This window comes from Balaenoptera acutorostrata, chromosome 4 (genome assembly GCF_949987535.1).
Source record: "Balaenoptera acutorostrata chromosome 4, mBalAcu1.1, whole genome shotgun sequence".
Classification (NCBI taxonomy): Eukaryota; Metazoa; Chordata; class Mammalia; order Artiodactyla; family Balaenopteridae; genus Balaenoptera; species Balaenoptera acutorostrata.
In genome coordinates, this window is record NC_080067.1 from 90,911,675 (window position 1) to 90,936,626 (window position 24,952).

The window sequence follows — 24,952 nt, forward strand, 5'->3', positions numbered from 1 at the left end:
AACCATAATTCAAAAAGAATCATGTACCACAATGTTCATTACAGCTCTATTTACAATAGCCAGGACATGGAAGCAACCTAAGTGTCCATCGACAGATGAATGGATAAAGAAGATGTGGCACATATACACAATGGAATATTACTCAGCCATAAAAAGAAACAAAATTGAGTTATTTGTAGTGAGGTGGATGGACCTAGAGTCTGTCATACAGAGTGAAGTAAGTCAGAAGGAGAAAAACAAATACCGTATGCTAACACATATATATGGAATCTAAAAAAAAAGGAAAAAGTCTGAAGAACCTAGGGGCAGGACAGGAATAAAGACGCAGACCTACTAGATAATGGACTTGAGGACACAGGGAGGGGGAGGGGAAGCTGGGACAAAGTGAGAGAGTGGAATGGACATATATACACTACCAAATGTAAAACAGATAGCTAGTGGGAAGCAGCCACATAGCACAGGGAGATCAGCTCGGTGCTTTGTGACCACCTAGAGGGGTGGGATAGGGAGGGTGGGAAGGAGACACAAGAGGGAGGGGATATGGGGATATATGTATACGTATAGCTGATTCACTTTGTTATAAGCCAGAAACTAACACACCATTGTAAAGCAATTATACTCCAATAAAGATGTTAAAAAAAAAAAAGAACAGCAGACAGACAAATGAAAAAAAAAAAAAAAGCAACATACGAGATCTATGGGATAATATAAAGTGTGTCAACCTACGCATAATAGGGGTTCCGGAAAGTGAAGAGAGAGAGAAAGGGATCAAAAATGTATTTGAAGAAATTATGGCTGAAAACTTCCCAAACCTACAGAAGGAAACAGATATTCAGGCACAGGAAGCACAAAAGGTCCCAAACAAGATAAACCCAAACCGACCCACATTAAGACATATCATAATTATTGGGTGGACCTAGGGGCAGGATATGAATAAAGACACAGACGTAGAAAATGGAGTTGAGGACAAGGGGAGGGGGAAGGGTAAGCTGGGACAAAGTGAGAGAGTGGCATGGACATATATACACTACCAAATGTAAAATAGCTAGCTAGTGGGAAGCAGCCGCATAGCACAGGGAGATCAGTTCGGTGCTTTGTGTCCACCTAGAGGGGTGGGATAGGGAGGGTGGGAGGGAGACGCAAGAGGGAGGAGATATGGGGATTATGTATATCTATAGCTGATTCACTTTGTTATACAGCAGAAACGAACACACCGTTGTAAAGCCATTATACTCCAATAAAGATGTTAAAGATAAGAATAATAATTATTGGGTGGGCCAAAAAGTGCCTTCGGTTTTTTAAGTAAAAATAAAAGACACATTTTTCATTTTCACCCAGAACTTTATTGAACAACATATTCACCCTTTTGTTCCACTACCTTCTACCATTTTTCAGGCAACTTCATAATTCCATCTTCCCAAAACTTTTTATCTTTTTTGAGCAAAGAACTGTTCCAGGTGCCTTTTACAGTCTTCCAGGGAACTGAAATTTTTTCCATTAAGAGAATTTTGTAAAGACCGAAATAAATGGAAATCTGAAGGTGCAATGTCTGCTGAATACGGCAGATGAATCAGAACTTCCCGGCCAAGCTGTAACAGTTTTTGCCAGGTCATCAAAGAAACATGTGGTCTTGCATTATCCTGATGGAAGATTAGGCATTTTCTTTTGACTAATTCTGGATGCTTTTCATTGAGTGCTGCTTTCAGTTGGTCTGACTGGGAGCAGTACCTGTTGGAATTAATCGTTTGGTTTTCCAGAAGGAGCTCACAATAGAGGACTCCCTTCCAATCCCACCATATACACAACATCACCTTCTCTGGATGAAGACCAGCTTTTGGTGTGGTTGGTGGTGGTTCATTTAGCTTGCCCCATGATCTCTTCTGTTCCACATTATTGTACAGTATCCACTTTTCATCGCCCGTCACAATTTGTTTTAAAAACGGAACGTTTTCATTACATTTCAGTAGAGAATATCATGTGGAAACATGGTCAGGAAGGTTTTTTTCGCTTAACTTATGTGGAATCCAAACATCAAAGCAATGAACATAACCAAGCTGGGGCAAATGATTTTCAACACTTGACTTGGATATTTTGAGTATGTCAGCTCTCTCCCGTGTGGTATAACGTTGATTGTTCTCAATTATTGTTTCGATTTGATTGCTATCAACTTCAACTGGTCTACCCAACAGGGGAGCAACATCCAGCGAGAAATCTCCAGCATGAAACCTCGCAAACCACTTTTTGTTTTTTTTTAATTTTTATTTATTGTTTATTTATTATGTTTATGTTTGGCTGTGTTGGGTCTTTGTTTCTGTGTGAGGGCTTTCTCCAGTTGCGGCGAGTGGGGGCCACTCTTCATCGCGGTGCGCGGGCCTGTCACTATCGCAGCCTCTCTTGTTGCGGAGCAGAGGCTCCAGACGCTCAGGCTCAGTAGTTGTGGCTCACGGGCCCAGTTGCTCCGCGGCATGTGGGATCTTCCCAGACCAGGGCTCGAACCCGTGTCCCCTGCATTGGCAGGCAGATTCTCAACCACTGCGCCACCAGGGAAGCCCGCAAACCACTTCTGACACGTTCGACCAGTCACAGCACCTTCTCCATACACTGCACAAATCTTTTTGTGCATTTCAGTTGCTTTTTTACCTTTCTTGAAATAATAAAGCATAAAATGCCAAAAATGTTGTTTTTCTTCCATCTTCAATATTAAAATGGCTACATAAAAATTCACCAATTTTGATGTCCTTTTTTAAATGCATGCTGATATGACAGCTGTCACACACAATCTAAGAAAATTGTTTCGAATGAAGTTAAAGACAAAAAAGTGCTACTAGAGCCATCTTACGGAAAAAACCAAACGAACCTATTGGCCCACCCACTAAAATGGCAAAAGTTAAAGAGAGGATTCTAAAGGCAGCAAGAGAAAAACAAAGAGTTGTTTACAAGGGAACCCTCATAAAGCTATCAGATGATTTCTCTGCAGAAACTCTGTAGGCCAGAAGGAAGTGGCATGATATATTAAACGTTCTGAAAGGGAAAAACCTGCAGCCTAGGATGCTCTACCCAGCAAGATTATCATTTAGAATAGAAGAAGAGATAAAGAATTTCTCATACAGGCAAAAACTAAAAGAATTCAGCAATACCAAACCTAACCTAAAAGAAATGTTGAAGGGTCTTCCTTAAATAGAAAGAAGAATCCATAGGAAAGGGAAAATCCCAATAGGAAGAGCAAATATATAGTTAAGGACTGAAGATCACTCAAATAAGCCAGTATATAGATTTAAAAACAATGAAAAAATTATAAAAGAGATTATAACTACAGTAAGTAAAAGGATAAGCATGAAGATGTAAAGTAGGACATTGAAATCACAAAATGTGGGGGAGGAGAGTATAAAAATGTAGATATCTTTTAGAATGTGTTTGAACTTGAATGACCATCAGTTTAAAGCAAGTAGATGTATTTATGGGTCAACATACTTTAACTCCATGTTAACCACAATAAAAAACATACAGTAGATTCACAAAAACCAAAAAGAAAGGAATCAAGCATACTACAAAAGAAAATCATCAAACTATGAAAGTAAAGGCAAGAAGAAGAAATGAACAAAGAAGAACTACAAAAACAACTGGAAAACAAGGATTAAAATGGCAATAAGTACATACGTATCAATAATTACTTTAAATGTTGATGGACTAAATGCTCCGATCAAAAGACATAGAGTGGCAGACTGGATAAAAAACCAAGAACCTGGGGCTTCCCTGGTGGCGCAGTGGTTGAGAATCTGCCTGCTAATGCAGGGGACACGGGTTCGAGCCCTGGTCTGGGAAGATCCCACATGCCACGGAGCAGCTGGGCCCGTGAGCCACAGCTACTGAGCTTGCGCGTCTGGAGCCTGTGCCCCGCAACGGGAGGGGCCGCGATAAGTGAAAGGCCCGCGCACCGCGATGAAGAGCGGTCCCCGCACCGCAATGAAGAGTGGCCCCCGCTTGCCGCAACTGGAGAAAGCCCTCGCACGAACCGAAGACCCAACACAGCCAAAAATAAAATAAATAAATAAATAAAGTAGCTATAAAAAAAAATTAAAAAAAAAAAAAAAAACCAAGAACCTGCAATATGCTGCCTAAAAAGAGACTCACTTCAGGGCAAAAGACACACACAGACTGAAAGTAAGGGCAGCAAACGGAAACAACAAGAAAGTGGGGGTAGCAATACTCATATCAGACAAAATAGAGAACTTGGATTCATTCCAGGGTCACAAGGATGGTTCAGCATATGCAAATCAATCAAAGCGATACACCACATTAACAAAAGGAACGACAAACCACATGATCATCTCAATAGATGCAGAAAAAGCATTTAACAAAATTCAACATCCATTCATGACAGAAACTCTCACCAAAGTGGGTATAGTGGGAACATATCTCAACATAATAAAGGCCATTTACGACAAATCCACAGCCAATACAATACTCAATAGTGAAAAGCTGAAAGCCTTCCCACTAAATTCAGGGACAAGACAAGGATGCTCACTCTCACCACTTCTATTCAACACAATATTGGAAGTCCTAGCCACAGCAATCAGACAAGAAAAAGAAATAAGAGGTAGCCACATTGGAGGGGAAGAGGTAAAAGTGTCACTATTTGCAGATGACATGATACTCCATATAGAGAACCCTAAGTCTCCACACAAAACTATTAGAATAAATGAATTCAGCAAGGTAGCAGGATACAAAATTAATATACAGAAGTCTGTTGCATTTCTTTACACTAATAATGAAATACCAGAAAGTTTAAAAACTATCCCATTTAAAATCGCATCAAGGGACTTCCCTGGTGGTCCAGTGGTAAAGAATCCGCTTTCCAATGAAGGGGACATGGGTTCAATCCCTGGTCGGGGAATTAAGATCCCACATGCTGAGGGGCAGCTAAGCCCACACACCACAACTACTGAGCCCACGTGCCACAACTACAGAGCCCACATGCTCTGGAGCCTGCGTGCCACAACTAGAGAGAAGACCGTGTGCCACAACGAAAGACCCCACATGCCGCAACGAAGATCCCGCATGCCGAAACTAAGACCCAATGCAGCCAGAAAAGACCCAACGCAGCCAAAAAAGACCCAATGCAGCCAAAAAATAATAATAAAAATAAATAAATAAAATAAAATCTCATTAAAAAAATAAAATATGTAGGAACAAACTTATCCAAGGAGGTGAAAGACCTACATGCTGAAAAGTATAAAACACTGATAAAGGAAACTGAAGATGACTCAAGGAAATGGAAAGCTATCCTGTGCTCTTGGATTGGAAGAATTAACATTGTTAAAATGGCCACACTATCCAAAGCAATCTACAGATTTAATGCGATCCCTATTAAAATACCCATGACATTTTTTACAGAAGTAGAATAATCCTAAAATTTATACGGAGCCACAGAAGACCCAGAATTGCAAAAGCAATTTTGAGAAAAATGAACAAAGCTGGAGATATAACCCTGCTAGACTTCAGACAATACTACAAAGCTGCAGTAATCAAAACAATGTAGTAATGGCACCAAAAACAGACTTACAGATCAATGGGACACAATAGAGAGCTCAGAAGTAAACTCATGCACCTACAGTCAATTAATCTATGACAAAGGAGGCAAGAATATACAATGGAGAAAAGATGGTCTCTTCAACAAATGGTGTTGGGAAAGCTGGACAGCTACATGTAAATCAATGAAATTAGAACATTCCCTCCCACCGTATACAAAAGTAAACTCAAAATGGTTTATAAAGACCTAAATGTAAGACGTGACACCATGAAACTCCTAGAAGAGAACACAGGCAAAACATTCTTTGACATAAATCGTAGCAAAGTTTTCTTAGATCAGTTTCCCAAGGCAAATAAAAGCAAAAATTAACAAACGGGAACTAATCAAACTTAAAAGCTTTTGCACAGCAAGGGAAACCATCAACAAAACAAAAAGACAACGAACGGAATGGGAAAAAATATTTGCAAATGATGTGACCGACAAGGGGATAATATCCAAAACAAACAGCTCATGCAACTCAATATAGAAAAAACAAAACCACCCAATCCAAAAAAGGGCAGAAGACCTAAATAGACGTTTTTCCAAAGAAGACATACAGATGCCCAACAGGCACATGAAGAGATGCTCAACATCGCTAATTATTAGAGAAATGCAAATCAAAGCTACAAGATGTCACCTCACACTAGTCAGAATGACTATCATGAAAAAGTCTACAAATACTAAATGCTGGTGAGGGTGTGGAAAAAAGGGAACCGTTGTACACTGTTGGTGGGAATGTAAATTGGTGCATCCACTATGGAGAACAGTATGGAGGTTCCTTATGAAACTAAAAATACAGCTACCATATAATCCTGCAATCCCACTCCAGAAAACAATGAAAATTCTAATTCAAAAAGATACATACATCCATATGTTCATAGCAGCAATGTTCGTAATTTACAATAGCCAAGACATGGAAGCAACCCAAATGCCCATCAGCAGACAACTGGCTTAAGATTTTTTTCCTCAACTAAAATTCAAGACCGTTGTTGGAAGTGAGGTTACCAGTGAGCTTTTTAAACAATACACGTCCAAGCACCAGGACCTTGATGCTAATAACTGTGGCATGTGCTGCACGTACTTTCCCAGCATCTCTGCCTCAAGGACTTTGGCTGCTGGAGCCCTTGTTCCACTAGCCCTGCCTCACACACAAGGTGCAGGCTGTGGTCAGACCCCCTGAGAAGTACATCTCATGGCCTGCACTCAGAGGCCACCACGTGCTCTGCTCAGATGTCACCTTCTCACAGAAGTTGACCTGTGATGGAAGACCACCTGATGGAAGAGAAAAATAACCCATTAGTCACTTCCATCCTCTTTTGTTGCTTCATTTTCTTTGCAGCATTCTTACTGTCTGAATCCCAATTGTGATTTCCATACCTTTCATATAACATTTTATTCACATAAGGATTACTTTTGTAAAGTTTTCAATTCAGTTAGATGGAAAGTCAACTTTTCTGTCGTTATTTCACTTTTTTCCTTTTTATTCTTAAAGGAGAATTCTCTGGATCACATTTCAGACATGGAAGGAGTTTGCAAAATTTACGAAAGAGGAAAGAGGAAAAGAAGAAAGGCGAGAGCAGCTCCGTAGGAAGGTGGCTGAAATTCTTCCAGACTTCCAGATGCTCACACCGCTGTGACTCGGGTGTACAGCAATCAGATGCTCAGCCCGTGGGTAAGGAGTCCTTGGTGTGCCAGTGGCCACGGCCCAGTGCAGCGCTTGCAATGCTTACAATGGGAATCTCCATCAGTCCGTGTGTGTGTGTGTGTGTTTTATCTCCACCCACCCACATATGCACGCATGTATCTGGTTTATGTTCTGTCACATACTTCTTGGATCAAAGAAATTATTTTGTGAATTTGTATTTCCTTCTTTGATTTCTCCTAGGTTGCTAATCAGTCCACTAACGCATTTATCACAGCAGGATCATCCAAAGGAACAGTCTAGAGCTCTGCTGTTCAAATGTACCCTATGTATTTTTAGGATCATAAACTTTAAAAAGGACAAGTGTTTGCTTGCCTGAGACTGTGAAGAAAAATGTGTCCTTATAGCTTAATGTGAATTGTTGACAAATGTAACTTTAATTAAATAGAAATTAAAAGTAGTGAGCACTTAGAAAAGGAGGGCCAGTCATCTGGTACCTTAGCATCAGCAACAGGCATCCTGCCAGACCCTGTCCTTTTTGCCCACCTGATGGAAAACCGTGGATCAAAAGGCATTCTAGGCAGCTGCTGCAAAGGGTAGCAGTGTATCCTGATTTCAGAGAAACTGGAGCACCAGAGATACTTCTCCTCAGTGCACTTTGCTAAGCATGAAGGGAAGTCCAAAAGCTAAAGCCTCTATCGAAGGAAGTCCAGCAATTTGTTAAAACGTCTGCTCGTGCTCCCAACTGCAACTTCTAAATAATACACTCGATCAGTCTTCCAGTCCTCAGCTCAGTCTGGTCTATGTATCAAGGTACTTATCTTGAATTCAAAGATTGTTTTAATGTTTAAGATGCTAAAGAATATAAAGACTGACAAGACACTCCTGTGAATTGTCTGAGAGAGTTGCCTGCTAGAAAAAAAGTTTTCATTACAAAATACATGCTCATTACAACAAATTCAGGCAGTAGATGCACACAGTAAAACGAGACAGTCCCTTGCAGCCCTGAGGTAACTACTATTATTTGATAAGTTGAAAATTTGAGTTGGTAAAATAAAACTCTGTGTGTTGTTCAATAAATTCTGTTATTGTCTCTTACTTCCTAGAAGGGATATCTAGCCACACCACCTGCAAAATCACATATCCTTTTTCTATACAAAATGTATTATGATTTACTCAGATATGACAAAACATACTATATTGAACTTTATTTCTTCCACAATGTCCCTGTTCCCACTCATCTTTTCCTTTAATATGATTATACAGTCATCTAAAAACTCTTTTTAAGACTAATGGCCACTAAAGAAATGCGACTAAAAGTAACTCATAGTTAACCTCTTCCCATCTAAATCACTATCTGTTTTTACTTATCAATAGCACGGTTATAGAATATTGGCCAGTATTAGCCCCCAGAAATAAAGTATCAATTTTATTTTAATGTCAAGCCAGTAGATAAGGGTGACTACCTCAAGTAAACCTGCCAGGGGCCTAAATAAATCCCATAAAGCTTAAGTTTTCTCTCTTTATTTTAGTTTTATTTCACCTCAAGCATCAATTAGAGATTGAGTCTTCAGCAGCCCGTATTCTCATTGGGCCAGCGAGGACTTTTTAATCTACTTATAGAACCTTCTAAAGAGACACCGGGAAATAACTTAGAAAATGACCTCCTTAGTAAGTGACTTAGTAAATGACCTAACGTTTCTTGCTGCACTCTCTTAAAGATATGATTTAAAGTGTTACTGCTGACAAAATGCCCAAATAAGCAGTATCCCTGGCCTACAAAACTGGAAAAGTAACCACAAGGAAAAGAATAGTTTAGGGCTAGGGACGGTTTAAGTCCACAGGATGGGGACATCTAGGTAGCCAAAGAAGCAGCCCAGGTCTAATGCAGGCTTTTCTTAAAGCAAAAGAGTTCAGGAGACACACCAAGAAACATCAACGATTTTCCTTAAAGAAAGCACTTTATTTTCCATTTAAACAACTTGGTCACAGTACGTTATTTTACATAAATGGCAGTAATTTTTAAAATCTCCACTTAAAAGGCCTTGTGTCTGAGTCTGAGGTGATAAGAGGATATGAATACAAGTATAAAAACAGTGCAAAACGTTTAGCCCGCAGCGTCCAGTGTTGGCTTCACAAGTCCCCTTTAACGTTGCTGAATCAGTTTACGTTAAATTTAATATTAAATAAATTTTTCTGGGTTTCCTCTAGTCTAACATCAGACCCAGAAACGTAATCAGATGAAAAGGCTCAGAGGCCCCAACAACTCCAACCGGCAAATCACCTAGACCACAGGACCGCGACAAGCTGAGCTCTGTAACACGGCATCTTGTCAGTGATGCCATGTGAAGAAATAGAGGATTTTAGTTGCATCGATAACTAGAATAGACTAGCTCTGCTTTTAAAGGTTTGTTTTTACAGTATGAGTTTTCTGTAAGTTAAAGGTGCCATCGGGAAGGCTAGCTAGTAACGTCACAAGCCCATCTCGGAAACAGTCGCAACCTCTGAGGAATGCGTCTCCACTAAACCATTCAGTCTTTGGCCTGCTGCTGATACTACAGTGAAACCCTTAGTGCCAACTCAAGTGGGGATAACTGCCCATTAGAAACAGGATTAAATGTAGCTGATTTTGCAAAAAGTTTATGTTAATTACAACAAACATCCACAACAACGTACCAAATTTTATTCAGCAATCAGTTAAGCATAGCTCTCGTTCTCCCCCTGCATCACCTTGGCAATGTTTAATACAAAATGGCATACTTGTCAAGCTGCTGATGAGAAAACCAGATTCCAAACAGGTGCCTCAAGCAAAAGTCTCTACTATCCATTGCTTGTTTGAGGAACTGCTCCTTTTTAAAATGCAGGGTACCAAAATATAGCTAAAATGAAGTCATATAAACCTACTTACCGGGACGCTTAAACCTCACAAAACATTAATTTTTAAACATCCTGGTTAAAACTGTGCTTCTAGATGTCATATTTTTGCTTATATTAGTTGCGTTTTATAATAAAAAGCAAATGTCCTACCCAAAGGAAACAGTCTATTAAGCAGATGGTCACTATTACAGAGAACCTTACCAGCATTGTGTTTTCTGGCAGTGGAAGATTCTATTATAGAAAATTTTCTCTTGCTAAAAATTTTAGAAGTACCAAGGACTATTGCATAAGAGAAAGTTTGTAGCAGTCTTTCTGCTAGGCAGATGGTACAGTGGAAGACAATATTTACTTCATTCACCAAAGGAGACCACCAGTACTTGGAGAGCAAAGATTTACAGGATCCTAAAAACAGACACGCAGGTGGCTGACGTGAGAGGAGCAGCCCAGCGTCCCCAAAACACACTTCAGGCTTATCAGCAGCATGAGAGGAGCCTACCGGAGGGCCGTGGTCAGTGGTCCGTTCACCTTAGGTGTGCCCAGCTATAAGCACAAAGTACTCTTTGGGGAGCGTAAGAAACATTTCTAAATACTGAAGGATTTTCTCCCTTCGTGCAATCCTGATCCTCAACTATTTCTCCCTCACATCTTTCAAGTGGACCCATTTCTCTCCCCCGGGAAGAGTACACAGTGGCATGACAGTAATGGAAGTGGTCAGACTACAGCAGATCATTTACTCAACTCCACATCCAGTATGTTTAACAGAAACTGAGGATGTGGGGTGAAAGTGGGGAACGCACTTGTCTGAAATACGCTGGGGCGGGCCTGCCCCTACGGCCAAGAAACTGAGGTTACAGGTCCGCAGGGCAATTCCCCCAGCCGCCGCCACCACTTGCGCCCGGGACTCATTTGTTCCCAGAGGCCTTGTCCTTTCAAAGGACGAAATCCCTCAAATAGCTCCAGACCCTAAAAAGGGTTGAAAGTCCAGGAGTACAGACCAAGGATATCCCAGAGTCTACAGAAACTGCTCACAGGTAGCCCCTTGGTTGCTGCTCCTTTTGGTGCAAATACTTCAGCAGGCTTTTACCTCCACAGAACCACGGAGCTTTTCAAAGGCTTGAGCTTTCTTCTGTAAACTGCCAACCGTGAAGTTCTCAACTTCAAACAAGCACCTTAGCTCCAGTCAACCAGAATAATAGACAAGGAGTTCTCCTCTGAGTGAGGGAAACGGTGAGTTGCCCCATCCAGGTAACCCTGTTAGGGGTGCAATGTTACAAAGGTGATGATCATTCCTAATTCTCCCAAATGACTCTGGTCTTCAGGGTACTCCTCAGCTTCAGCACATCATATTTTGATTGTTGTTAAAGATTTGGCAAGAGGCCAAGATTACTGACTAGTCTAACATTTCTATGAATTTTATTATCAATTGCTAGACAATCAGAGTTGGCTGTACATCTGGCATTCAAGAGACTACAAGCAGAGATTTCTGGCCACATGTGCTGTCCTTGACATCATTACTCTCTCTCTCTCTCTCATCTCCAACCCACATAGAAAGGAATTCGTTACATCACCTCCAATGTTAATTCCAAATGAATGCTTGATTCTGGACCAGGGACAGGGTACCACTGTACAAACCACAGACTCTGCTAACATCCCCAGACTTGCTCTTTGGCTCATCCTAGTGGAATACGGAGCCCATCGTTCACTAAACAATCCGCCTCTAGGGAGAGCAACGACAAGCCTGTATAAAAATGTGGTGCCTGTCTTAAGGACAGCCTCGATTGATGGCAGCACTAGGGACGGTGCCAGCTGCAGAGGGTGGCAATGCTGTAGAAGCAGCAATATTTCTTCTCGACCTTTATAAACCTCTTGCTACAGCAGCATGCACAGAAAGACTGACTGAAAAAGCTGGCAATATTTTCCCTATATTAAGCTATTAGCCAAAACAAATTTAAGGGCTCATGAATTCTTTGGGGTTCCAAAAAAAAGTACAGGTACAAAACCAAATATTTCAAGAGGGTATTTTTCCCCACGTGAAGTTGCCTCATCTTAATTCTATGCCAGAATAGACCCACGTTAAATATTTAATCCTTTACACGTTTTCCGTTTTGAGATACGATTAAAGAAACAATTTAGGAAGAGCTAGGGAAGAACAGTAATCTATTAATTAGTGGAAACCACATATACCCTGTTTCTTCTCTCCTAGTGAGATACTTTTATCTTGGGAAAGGTGAATGAGAAGTAATGTGCAAGTTAAGTGGGAAGACGTCAATCAGCCCCTCAAAAAGAGTTCATGCCAGAATAATGTGAACGCCAGAATACTGGTTTTTGCAACTTAGTGCTATTAGTGACGGTGTCTGAGTTACTTATATCAACAAAAAAGTCAAGCTCTTGATATTAACCAGCCACCCTGCCCACAAAGAGAGTAAAATCTTCCCCATAGGAGTGTCTGTTCTCGTCCAGCCGTTGTCACAAGTGTGTTAGCACCTGACCAGGCAACACATGGGAAGAGGAAAAAAACATTGTTGCCTACTGGAGTTACTTAGAGCAAATCCAAGCAGAATAAATCCATAAGAAATAAGATCAATATAAGAACTCATCACCTAAACTCATGACCACTGTGCATTATACTAGCAATAATTAGGCTTGTAATTATTATCAACTTTCAAGATGAGATGACAGCGTAAATCCATTTGGTCATCTTCTACCCTGTTTGAGTAGGTAATGTCTAATACTTCAGAAAGAGAAATCCCCATAACTGTACAACATGGTATTTGGGGATCTTTTTTTCACTCTGAAATGCTGAAAATGGACTGGCTTCAATATTCTGACCTGAAATGTTTTTTCCAGTCTTAGGAGTCTCCTAATAATACTTCATACCTCTCCGGTGCTTTAGGTTTTCGTTGTTGTTCAGTGCTTTCCACATACCGCATCCCCCTCGTGACCTCCCGCGTCCCCCGCACAACCGCTCTGTGAGGTAGCCAGGGCAGCATCAGTACCCCACTTGACAAATGAACCTGAGACTCAGGGAAGCGACTTGACCAACGGTCGCATGGCTATTAGGAGTTGAAAGAGGGACTAGAACTACCTAATCCTAAGCTCTTTCTCCCATACTAATGGGTGGCAATTGCTTCTGTCAATTTCTGCATTAGCAATCCACATCCTTTTCAACTTCTCGTGACTGAGTTAGTTAATAAGGTGACTGGAAAGGAATGGCTCTACTTTTGCTGCTTTGATATAAAAATCCCTTAAATTGTGAAGTCAGAAAAATTAATTTCTTCCCAGTCCAGTGCCTAAACCTGAGCGTGGCCCTATAATGCCTTTAAGAAACTGGGGATAAACACAAGCATCCTGCGCGTACCGGAGTGCAGGATGCAGGGGAGCAGAGGGGGGAGCGCCCCTCCCGCCCCCGGAGCCGTACAGAAGGCACTTCATACAATGTCCTCAGCAGGGTGGTGGAAGGGGCGCGTGCCCAGGGTGGAGAACTGGTGCCAGTTCCGCAGGAAGCCCCGATTGTACTGGCCTGTGTCCACGATGAGCCCGCAGAGCAGCCGGCGCCCCGTCTTCTGTCGAAGGGCCTGCTGCACTTCCCTCTCCGTCACGTTGTAGCTGATGTTTATCAGCTGGATCAGGAAGATGTAGGCCATGCCCCCCACGATGATCACAGAGTACCACACGCAGGTGAAGCACAGAGCTGAGCTGGGAGCAGGAAAAGGCAGGTCAGGGCGGCCAACGCTTCACATTCAGAGAGCTCTCCCCACGGTAACATTTTACACACGTAGTACTTACTCCTAAGGACGCTGGCCCCTTCCCTGACTACCCCGCTTGGAAGATACTTTTCTCTCCTCGGAGCGCCAATAACCTGCTTCACTTATGACTCTTACCGTGTTCTATCTTATAATTACCGGTGCCTCCTTTTCTAGGATGTGATGCTAGAACAGCAGGGACTGTTTTGTGTGTTTCGTGTCCCCCACACGGCCAACAGTGTCTGACACGACCGCAGTCAAGACCTGTCTGTTGCATGAATAACTCCTAAATTGTTCTTAACGCAGAAGAAAACGGAGGCGCCGTGAGACTGCTGTAAACGTCCTCAAGGGGGCTGTGGGTGGGAACCGAGGGGCAGGGCTAAGGTTGCTCATCGCCGTTCTCTCGCGACAAGGCTGACGAGCGCAGGTAAAGGACAGCTCCCAGCACCGGCAGGGCTTCCCTTGTCAGCTCTGAAGGAGCACCAGGGGCACCATCGCACTTGCCAATCCCGCTTCCAAAACCAAACAGCATCACCCAGGACAAGAAAGCTGCTTCCAGCTCGTTAATGAGATCGTGAGGGGAGGCTGCCGATTAACGTCTGCCAATTGATTATTTTCAAACATCTGCACGTGAGTTCTAGGGAAATCCATTCAGGATCCTCGTCTGTTAAGCTGAAAGGGACCTCAGGGATGATTAAATCGCCACAAAGATGAGGAAAACTGAGGCCCGGTGAGGAGACATGAATCGTGGGTCCACAGCACTGAGAACACAGTAGCAGGACTGTGTCCCTCGTTTCATTTACGGGGCCCACAGAAAGCCTAGAAAACTCATGCTTACCAGCGTACAGGCACAACGACCCCCAAGGGCCTCTGCTTTCTTCTCGCTCTTTGTGTTCAAGACACTCCCTGCTTTGTCCACACAGCACCCCTGTGCGGGCCCTTCTCTGTACCAGTCTGTGGACAGATCTCCCCCTCGCCACTGCAGACCCAGACATTCGTGGGCATTAGAACAGATGGGCCCTCCTCCGCAGGTTAAGTTCCTGTCTTCTCTGTGTTGAGAGTCTTGATAGGTTGTGAAATCCTTCAGTGACTACTATTCTTAGTGGGTTGTGATAAATGTCCTAAAGCAGAGCTTTCGGGGACGGGGTGGGGAGGGAACTGGAACAAAACTAAAAAGTTCCCGCTTCCGCTACAGCATGGAGATCATCACACTGTATAAATGGGCCCCAACCTAAAAACACTGAAGGAAATTCTGACCTAGATACCACAGTAATCATGAGTGGTGATTAAAAAAAAAAAAAAAAAGTAGAACAGGAAAAAATCAATGGAGGTTAAATAGAAAAGAAAGGTTACAAAGAATGTAAGCATTTCATGAAAGGGTCAGAAGCGGTAAATTAAGACTGGGCTACAAAGCACCAGAAAACAGCAATAAAGTGAGAATTCCCCTGATAACGAGCGACGAGAGAGACCACATCCATACCCAGAGACTGCTACTTTAGTTATCATTTCAGTTTCACGGTGGCTACCTTGGGCACGCTAGTGGTCGTTTGACCCTGAAGTCCCTGAGCAAGCCTAGTCCTACTTGTAGAGCACTGGTTCCTCACTTTTTAAGGTCAACGTTCCTTGTGACATCACCCAGAAAAATGCACGTATCCACTGCACAACTGTGTGTTGGCAATTTCAGGGATACCCAGCATCTCCAGAACCTGTCCTGTGTTTTGGGTGAGAACCCCTAACCTAGCAGTGAATCACAGCCCCGTACATTCACTGCAAATCCACTCCCTCTTCCGTGGGGCCCCGTATGGGATATCCATGTCTCACCTGTAATTTGCATAAACTCCAGGGCAATAGAAGAGAGCTGTGAAGACACTTCTATCTGTACAAATGGTGTCCAAGGTCAGCGTTATCCCGTACACCGAGGTGAGCAGGAAGATCAAAAGGGCAAGCATAAATGCTTGATGATTCGATTCTCCGACACAGCTATTTATCCTCAAAACAGCACAGAGGGGAAGAAAGCAAACATGTTTTAATAAGTTCTCTAATAGCTCAATAAACAAGAAAGCTTTTAAAACAGAGATAGTGTGAATTTCAGTTATTAAAAAATAAGTTCTCTTGTTTTTCAATTTTAGGGAATTAAAAACTCGTCTGCTGAGAGATGTAGTCTTATACTCCCCGCTCTTTGCAAAGTGAAATCATATCATTAGCTTAAGGACAAGACTAAGTAAAAAAGCAGAACTTGGCTAACAAATCTTTCTAGATATTAATAAGTGAAGTCTGTTACCCAATGTTAAGAGAGTTAACAGTGTAATCACCCCATAAAGATAGGATGGTATCAGAGTCATAAAAACTTAAAAATGCTAAATCAGAAGTATTATACAATGTGGGAAAACATGTATTACATACACATATTAATAAAAGATCCCAAGAGGTTAGAAACACAGTGTGGGGTAGAGAACTCAATAGTATGCAGACTACTTGTCAGGTACAGAGTCCCATGTCATGGCCATTTGCAGGGCAGGATGACAGGCATGCCGGGATGCTCTTGCGGGCAGAGATCTCACAGGCGAGGCTGTCAGGACCTCTGCAAACCAGCGCTTGTAAATGGGCCACCACCCTGCACACACGCACGCACACACCCAGGTATGCACGAGAATAAATGATGAAGAGAGAGAAGAGGAAAACCTAAAAATGAAAATACCTGCTTACTCCTAAAGACAAAGCCCCAGAAAAGAGCTGTCCCTGTTCATGAGCCTTGAACTTAAGTTCTGCTCCTGTGTCCTCCAGGGCTGTCTGCACCCTCACCCTGTCCCACGTCCCCTTCTGAGGGGGAGACTGTGACGTGATCAGAATCCTAGATAAAAGGCATAATTCACTGACCATGACTGCCTCAAGAGCAAGTTGCAAACATGCTACTTACAGCATTCATATCTGAATCAATCACGCTCCTTTAGTTTAAGATTTATTCAGTAAAGCTGCAACATTTTCTTTAAAAGTTGCACCGCACATCTTACGGGTGTCCTCAGGTGTCCTCGTTTGTCACTGGCCAGCAAAGAGGTACCCAAAAAGCCCATTTCTGCGCCACTAACCAAATAGGGAGTTATCTGGCAGGGCCTTAAGTCAATAATGTCAACTAGAAATCCCTGGTAGCATCAAATGATGACGGATACATGGTCAGAGGATCAGAGTCACCTAAAAGTACAGGAACACTTTCTTGAGCTCTGTGAGCACAGGGAGATGTGCCTATAATGTGTCTGATACATTCTTTTTAAAAAAGTCATTCAGCTGTAGACACTTCTCTCTTAGAAAGGAGAAGATGAGGGGCAGCTCAAAAGAGAAAGTGGGGAAAAGGAAAAAAAAAAAAAAAACACCTTCAGGAAATGACTGAAAAGAACTAAATCTGTGAAGCTCAAAAAACTGATGACTAAGTGGGAACATCATAACAGCCCACAAATATCTCCAAGGTGTAAAGCTGGGAAGGAGAGAAATTTGAGGATGGCACAAAGGAAGAGCAAACCCGGCTAGAGAGTCTCACGTGAATGTACCCTCCGCAAGCCTCCAGATTTTTCCAACATACCAGACGCAGTGATGATCCATCCTCCTCACGCAGAAGCCGCAGATCCGGCAGTGCCACGCCCGGGCCGGCCGCACCAGCCGGCACTTGGCGCACCAGTCCTCCTTCCCCGTGGCGGGGCTTCCGGCCGATGTCCTGGGGCAGCCCTTAGGCTCATCCTTGGGCGCGCGGTTATTGAGACCGCCCGCTGGGTCTGCGCCGGGGAACCCTTTGGGCTTCTCCGGCCCTGTCCTGTTCAGGTATTCCGTGTGGCTGCCGCTTAGAGATCTGTCACCGTTTGCTGGGCTCCTGAGGTAGCCTGGATCCTTCTTGGCTCGGCACAAGGCTAAAAGTATGAGAAGTAACCCGCAGGTAAGCACAGCCAGCTGAGTGGGCCCTACGCGCCCCCTGGGGACCACCTCCTGCAGGAACACGTAGTACATGTAGCCCAGAGAGAACAGTCCGAGGCTCAGGAAAAACAGGGTCTGTTCTTTCCTTCTGTGAGTGAGGTAGTAGTACCACAGAGCCAGCACAGGGAGGGAGGTCAAAACCACCACCCCCAGGAGGAAATGCCACGAAGCCACTCGGAGGAAGACAGGCAGCAGGAAGAGTGGGGGAAGGAGGCTAATGTTAACTTTCCTGGCTCCCCTAAGCCAAGGAATCCGGAGGCGGTCAGAGATCGTATCCATGATCCTTTCGTAGGTCTCGGGCTGCACGGACTTACACGTGATCCATCTGTTCAGAGAGAGCACAGAGAAGGCACCTCTGACGTGTTTGTTGAATTAAAAACCACTCAACACTGTAGGCCAGACAGCAGGATAAATGATAAAAGATGCCAAAGACCAAGCATTCTACTTCCTTACTATTAAACACGAGCTCTTCAGATTCATGTATAATTTTTTAATACGAACGAGAAAATGTTTAGATATTTAACAGAACTATTTCTCCACGAAACAAATATACAGGAATACACATGTATTCCACGTAAGTCCTGTTCAGACTGGGGTGGGCGTAGAGACATAAGAATCTCAAAAAAATTCACAATCTAGTTGTGAAGACAACATGAGAATTCAAGAAATATTAGATAAGTGACAAAGTAGCAAAATCACCCAATGAACTATTACAGTCAAACACGGTAAGGTATGCTCAGAGGAGAGGACACACTTCTGGGTGGAGTCATCACAGGGGTCTTTGTGGGAAAAGAGGGATTTGTGCTCGACCTTGACAGCTGGCTAGTATTCCTGTGGGTGGAGAGCAAGGCAGGGAGGCGTTCCAGCGGAGAGACGCGTGTGCAGCACAAAACCTGTCCTGGGCCGGGGGAGTAAACCAGTCCAGTAGGGCAGGGGGCTGCATAAGGAAGCGTGGAGGTCAAACTAGTACAAGTCAAATGACTGAGCTTGGTGGACACGTAGTATTGTTGACTTTTTCGCATACTTAGGTTATTATGGAAAGGAACAGTTTAAGGAAGGATAACACTGGTTTTAGAAATTTAGAATTAAAAAAAAAAAAAAGAAATTTAGAATTTTAAAAAATAGGGCTAGACTTGGAAGTGAATGGAAACTAACTATATGGGAGGCATACAGAGCAGCGGGTCTGTGGAAATGCTGGGAGCCCATCTCATCCAGAAGGGTCTAGAGAGAAGAAAACTCAGGGACAGCCCAGGTCTCAAGGGCTGGGAGGGAGGAAGAGTTAGAAGGCTAATGGAAGAGCTGTGGTCTTGAGTGATGGAGGTTACAGAAAAGGCATCATTTCTCCATTCATTAGTCCAAAGTGTTCTAGTTTCTCAGTATGGATTTTAGACTAAGACTAAAGAACCTACATTTAAAGACACTTGTAAAAGACTATTGACACTGTCAAGGAAGAATTACAAAGGGATTATGGGGTACTAGACTACAGTAGTCCCCAAGAATGCTTCTCATGGCGAGATTAACATACCAAGCTCCGAATCAGCAGTGTGCCACTGCAATGACTTTTTTTAACCAGAAGGAATTATTGATGGGAAAAGCAAGTTTCCACCATCTGTATTCTCCCCACATTATGCTTTCCATGTGATAATTTTTAAATATATAATTATTTAGAAAATGGATAAAAACCAGGTTATTGCTGTTTGGCACAAAATTTTTTCAGTGATGTTAGAAATCATCTCTTTGGATAGTTAATTTCCATCACTTGGGATAACGGTGAAAATAAAAGCCAAATACAATAGCATCAATCAGGACTGTGTTGCTGCTCATGCTGAAAACAGCCGGTCCAGGGGAGGAACATGCCTTCTGGCTGGATTTCCTCCCCAGAAACAAGGGGTGAAACCGAATCCAAGAGCAGGAAAATGATTTTTCAACCCTCAAGGCCCTGTGTGGCCAAGTGCAATCCAGTCCCAAGATGTCAGTCTCTGAATGCTGAGACCACTGAGAATTGTAGGAACTTTCTGGTACTAATGTGTTCATTTTAAACTTACAGATTCTCCTGGCATGCATTTTATTTTTTTTAATGCGTTTAACTTGCCTACTATCCCTTTATCTGCCTGTTCTCTCCGTCACCTCCTCCCTTTAAATGAGAAATAATAATGTCCTAGTACACTGAGCTGAAAAGACAGTTGTGCACTACTGAGTAATAATTCATCTTTATAAAGTCCTCACACTTGACGTAAAAGACAACTTTCAGTTGGAGATAAGTGGAAATAGAATGAAGAGCAAATTCTAGTGTTCTGGATGGCTAAGCTGAAAGTATACATGGTAGTTCTCAAAAAGGCGGGAGGGATCAGCCCAGCATCAAGAAACACACAGCTCTTACCTATCACACCCTTCATCCAGATCTTGGCAATCACACAAACAAGCAGCCACGTGGTTCTTTTCCCCATTTCGATCTATGTACTCGCAGCAGCACAGGGGCTCCAGTTCAGGTTCTTCCGCTTTGTTTTTCTTCCCTGGCTTCATACTGCCCTTCTTGGTCATGATTTCCACCTGTCACCACGAGGCATAAGAAGCCCTCAGGAGGTAAAGTGGAAAGAACACAACTCATATCAAGCACACCCAAGCCTATCCCTGATTAACCACCAACGCCTGAGAAATCAAAAGTGAGAAGAGGGGGAGGTGGTCCCCTTTTCATCAGGCTTTACTGGCTCGGCTTGGCCAGACACAGAGCTCCAGGGCTCTAGGGGCTCCAAGCGCCTTCCCTGCCAGGTCCCCATCCAGGACAGGCGCCGCCTGGGCGCTAGCCGTTCCCATGACGACAGCCTACTACGCGGCCCGGGACAGCCGGGGCATAGGTGGCTGCACGTACCTGCGGGTGCGGCCTGGGGAGGGCCGGGCTGTCCCCGCCCGAAGCCAGGGTGCGGGTGGAAACACCCTCGGGGCTGCGGGCGGAGACAAAGCGTGTATCCACTGGGGCCGAGTACCCGGCTCTGGAGAGGCCACCGGCGCCCGGGTAGCGCTCAGGGTCGCCGTCCAGACCCACTTCCCCGCCGCGAGGTGGGCGCGCCTCTCCCTCCCCGGCCAATCGTGAGGACGCGGGTTGGCCGAGAACACCGCCCAGCCCGAAAAATGACCTTGGGAAGGAAGTTACCTGCGCTCCCGGGCCGAGGTGCGGCTGCAGTCAAAGAGGCCGAGGCGGAGAGAAGGGTCGGCTCCTCCCGAGGCGCGGACGCGTCTGCCGATCTCTGGTCCACGGGGCTCCCGACGCGATGGTTGGAGTCTCAGGGACCCCGGCTCCGTTTTCCGCCGCGCCCTCTCCGCCGCCGCCCACCTGTGACCACAGCCGGCCGCCGCTGGGGCGGTGCGCCCGCCTCCCGCGGTGTCCCCCGCCAACCCCCGCCGTGTCCCCAGCCGCCCCACGGCCGGCCGGGCTGAGCGCGGCAAGTCCGCGAGCTTCCGGGTGCCCCGCCCCCGGCGCCGGGCATCCCCCGCCCGCACGTGCGGAGCCCTCCGGCGAGGCCCCTCCCCCGGCCCGCGGCCCTGGCGCCCGGGGGAGCGGAGGAGCGAAGGCCGGGTTCTGGCAGCGGGTCCAGGCTGTTGGGCGCCGGACTGACTCCGCACCTCCGCCCCGCCCCGCCCCAGAGACGGCCGCCGGGACCCCGCCCGGCCCCGCGGGTGCCTGCGGGCGGCGCGTGGGCAGGGCAGCCTCCCGAGCCTTCGGGTCGGCGAAGGCGGAAATACGGGAAACCTGGACCCCTGAGAGTTTCCTAAAAACGTGAGACCCGTGGGTCGGCAGGTCTTCGTTCAGACGCCAGCAACAGGCGTTGGGGGAGATCTCCACGGCAAAATGTTACCGACGTACCGCCCCCAAATTCGCTAACCTTCTCTTAAAGGCCCAGGTCACTGTCCCTGCTCTGTTAATTATCCAACTTGTTCATTTTCATGATTTCTGGCCAGCAGTCTCTACATGAGACCAAAAGGCCTATCTAGTACTCTTGCTCCAGAAAGCTGCATATTTGAAATGAAACTGCCCTAAGATGAGAGTCCTCTTTGGGTTTCACTTTTGCACAAAAAAATTTTTAAAGGGTGTAGGCCCATGTATACGTTTTCACAGAAACAGGCTTTCTAGTTTGGGGAGGGTATGACCGAAAAAGAAGAAAAACAACTCAGAGATTTGGGGTTTTATTGATATTCAATTTACATAGGCTCAAATACAATTAATTGAATTCTGCATACATATTTAGTCGTAATTTATAAAGCAACTTAGCTTTGGTAACTTTCTTTGAGGTATTTTATGAAGTACAGGTTTTCAAGAAATATCACAAAAATACTCAGCTTGTCAGTGACCATTTTTGTGAAATTAACAGAGAACAAGATTTCAAGTTTACAATCCAGTCACTCTTGCTCAGTCAGACACATCATAAATCCTTATCAAAAACCTCCAGGTAGGTACACTGGTATCCCAAGGTAGGTTAGTTGAGATTCACCCAGAGAAACCCATTTTTCCTCTAATCCAGTCAATAATTTCATTCTCTATGGGCATCTCGAAAATGACTTTAGCAATCCCATGTGGCTTGGGTGACTCTGGGCAAAAAAGAGACATCTAACTAAAGGCAATTGTTATTCAAGCAGTAAGAATATATACAAATTATTCTGCACTGTCCTTCTCTTGTTCCAGAGACATCACTTGTATTGAGACACATACGCCTAAAAACTTTTAATGAAGAGCCAAAGCTCATGTCTGATTTACAACTTGTCAGTGCACTTATATTGGGAGATAATGCCCCCCAAAGTCTTTCTTAAAGAGCTAAAGTTTGTGTCTGGCTTACAACTGACTGCCTAAAGCCACACATGTGAATGAGTAAATGAAGCCATACGTGGCTACTGAAAAGTAGTCCACAAATTATAATATTTTCAACCAGATGGCTCATTTCCACCATGAAAGTTTGCTAAGCTGAAGCCAAGCTTAGTTCAAGTATTCATTTGATCTGTCACTAAAATGCCCAGATTTTAACATAATCTTCTAGTTTTTAAAACTCAGAGCATGGTTCTTCGTTTTGAGAGATGGTATCCTACATGTTTCCTTTTCCAAAATTGACTCTTCTGCCATATGATGTATGAAGAGGCAAAATAATCTCACCTCTGAGAGCCACCTGAAGAAACACCTATTTCTTTCATAAAGATACCACATGGCTGAAGAACCTTACAGATAATAATCATCAACATGCAGATTCAAAAGATTTGACTATTGAATTTACATGCTAAATAAATGAAGACATTGTATTGATAATATTTACAGTACACGAACCTATAAATGTTATAATATATGCCTGAAAACTGATCCTTCAAAGTTAGTAATGATTTAGAGATTTCTTCTTCTACTGTCTTCTTTATCCTCTTGAATGTATCGCAACTGTGAAAGCAGCCTATTGGACACATACTGATTCTGTGCTAACAGATAAACTTAAAGCGTCAAACTTCAAATCTCACTGTGAAAATGAGGCCATACCACTTAGTTCAGAATGTCTCATTTTCTTTTTGTATCATAGAAATTCAAATCCACAATATATTTCACGCTTCACTGGAGAAATTCACAGCTTAGAATTGTGTATAAGAAATGAAAGGATGGATTCTTAAGGCCATCAGAGACTAATTCTCCAATAAATGTTATTAAAAAGAATGTTCATATTAGAAGTACAAATAATGAGAAAATATGGAAATGTTCCTATGACAATTCAAATCCTTCACCCTCTGGTTTTCTTCAAGACGTTTTCTTTTGGTTCCACATATCTCTATAATTTTGGTCCTTAAGATCACTAGCTTTGGACAGCCATGCCTGTCTTGTTCTTATTTAGTAGATCAAAGGTTCTCTGAAGCATAATGAGTGAGCTCTTCAACTGCAAAGAAAATTTTCAAAATCAGATTGTTTAAATTTTTCTGATTATTTGTATGCCAAAAGTTTGCATTTAATAAAATTCTGTCTATACTGATGCCCAAATAAAAGACTAACTATAAAACACCTGATTCCTTCGGTTATCTGTCAGTGTGATTGCTAGCGTTCTTTTCATTTGCTGTAGTATTGCACTTCTTCCTACAACGTACTACTGTGTGCTTTACCTCCCAATAAGTCTATTCATCAAATGATCCAAAGTGAAGGGCTTGTTTTCTGAAATGGTTTCTGAAGCTACAGTGGTCTCCCCACCATCCCCTAAACAACTCAAGTTCCACGCAAGGCCTTTGCTTGCTATTATGCTCATGTTCATCTTCACCTATCTAAAACTTACCCATCCCCACTGTTTCCATGCAGTTTTCCCTAATCATCCTGCCTCTAAACTCCTAAAGCTTTACTACTTACTTTGACGCTTAATTTTGTACTTTTTTTATAGTCTTTAACAATACACATGGACATCTGATTTCTCTAATAAAACTGTAGACAACTTGAGAGCAAGAATTATGTCTTATTCTTTTTTGTGTTCATTCATTCAACAAATATTTTTTGCTTACCTGTTACATGCTGGGCACTGTGCTAAGTACTGGGTATACAATGGTGAACCAAATAGGCACTGTCCCTGCCTTCATGGAGCTTACAGACTAGTGAGGGACTCAGAACTAAAGTGAATAATTACACAGATAAATATATACTTACACACTGTATGGAGTTTTTCACTTGAACAACTGGAGGATAGTAGTATCATTTTTTGAAATTAGGTCAACTAGAGGAGAACTAGGTTTGGCTCAAGATGAAAACTTAATTCTGTTTTGGACATGATCAGTTTGGGATGCCTGTTAGCCTCGAGGTAAAGACGACAAGTCAGCAAGTGGCTGTATGAGTCTGGACTCAGGGAAGAGGTGTCAGGGTGAGAGACATGCTTTGGGAGCCATTGCCCCATGTGGTATTCCAAGTTAGGGGAGCAGCTAAGGTCACCTAGAGGGCAGTAAAGGAGAAGGGAAGAGAATCTAACACAAAAGCCTGCAGCACTGGGTGAGGACGAGGCCAGGTAGCGGAGATGGTTTTTTTAACCAGCAAAAAGCAGCTTTACATTATGCTAAGTGGAAGCCAGGCATGAAAGACCATATATTATATGATTCCATTTATATGAAATGTCCAGAATAGGCAAACCCATAGAAATAGAAAGTAGATTAGTGATTTCCAGGAGCTGA

The 24,952-nt window shown here is 43.5% G+C and overlaps 3 protein-coding genes across 10 annotated transcripts in view; 1 reads left to right on the forward strand and 2 right to left on the reverse strand.

Moving 5' to 3' along the window:
- The window catches only part of CCDC191 (coiled-coil domain containing 191), a 103,778-nt gene extending 95,528 nt beyond the window's left edge, over nucleotides 1–8,250 (forward strand). For 2 of the 3 annotated variants that reach the window (XM_057545610.1, XM_057545611.1), the window contains one exon: nucleotides 7,062–8,250. In XM_057545610.1, coding sequence (XP_057401593.1) covers nucleotides 7,062–7,206 — 145 coding nt within the window. In that variant the 3' untranslated portion in view covers nucleotides 7,207–8,250. The remainder of the gene's footprint in view (nucleotides 1–7,061) is intronic. The other variant, XM_057545609.1, reaches the window with a different exon arrangement.
- A 932-nt stretch (nucleotides 8,251–9,182) lies between these two features.
- Nucleotides 9,183–21,423, reverse strand: ZDHHC23 (zinc finger DHHC-type palmitoyltransferase 23). 4 transcript variants are annotated; one of them, XR_009008269.1, is made up of 6 exons: nucleotides 20,943–21,423; nucleotides 20,172–20,366; nucleotides 17,406–18,116; nucleotides 15,653–15,820; nucleotides 13,447–13,784; nucleotides 9,183–11,339 (listed from the first exon to the last, which is right to left on the reverse strand). XR_009008269.1 is itself a non-coding variant. In XM_057546096.1 (5 exons), the coding sequence occupies exons 2-5, from the start codon at nucleotides 20,330–20,332 to the stop codon at nucleotides 13,517–13,519; spliced, it is 1,308 nt and encodes a 435-aa protein (XP_057402079.1). In that variant the 5' UTR covers nucleotides 20,333–20,341; nucleotides 20,943–21,423; the 3' UTR covers nucleotides 9,183–13,516. The 4 variants fall into 4 exon arrangements, 3 of the variants coding, with proteins under 3 accessions (XP_057402079.1, XP_057402080.1, XP_057402077.1); XM_057546096.1 differs by having other exon boundaries at nucleotides 9,183–13,784; nucleotides 20,172–20,341; XM_057546097.1 differs by having other exon boundaries at nucleotides 9,183–13,784; nucleotides 15,653–15,811.
- A 553-nt stretch (nucleotides 21,424–21,976) lies between these two features.
- Nucleotides 21,977–24,952, reverse strand: part of GRAMD1C (GRAM domain containing 1C) — a 103,582-nt gene continuing 100,606 nt past the window's right edge. For all 3 annotated transcript variants that reach the window (XM_057546104.1, XM_057546103.1, XM_057546105.1), the window contains one exon: nucleotides 21,977–23,688. In XM_057546104.1, coding sequence (XP_057402087.1) covers nucleotides 23,608–23,688 — 81 coding nt within the window. In that variant the 3' untranslated portion in view covers nucleotides 21,977–23,607. The remainder of the gene's footprint in view (nucleotides 23,689–24,952) is intronic.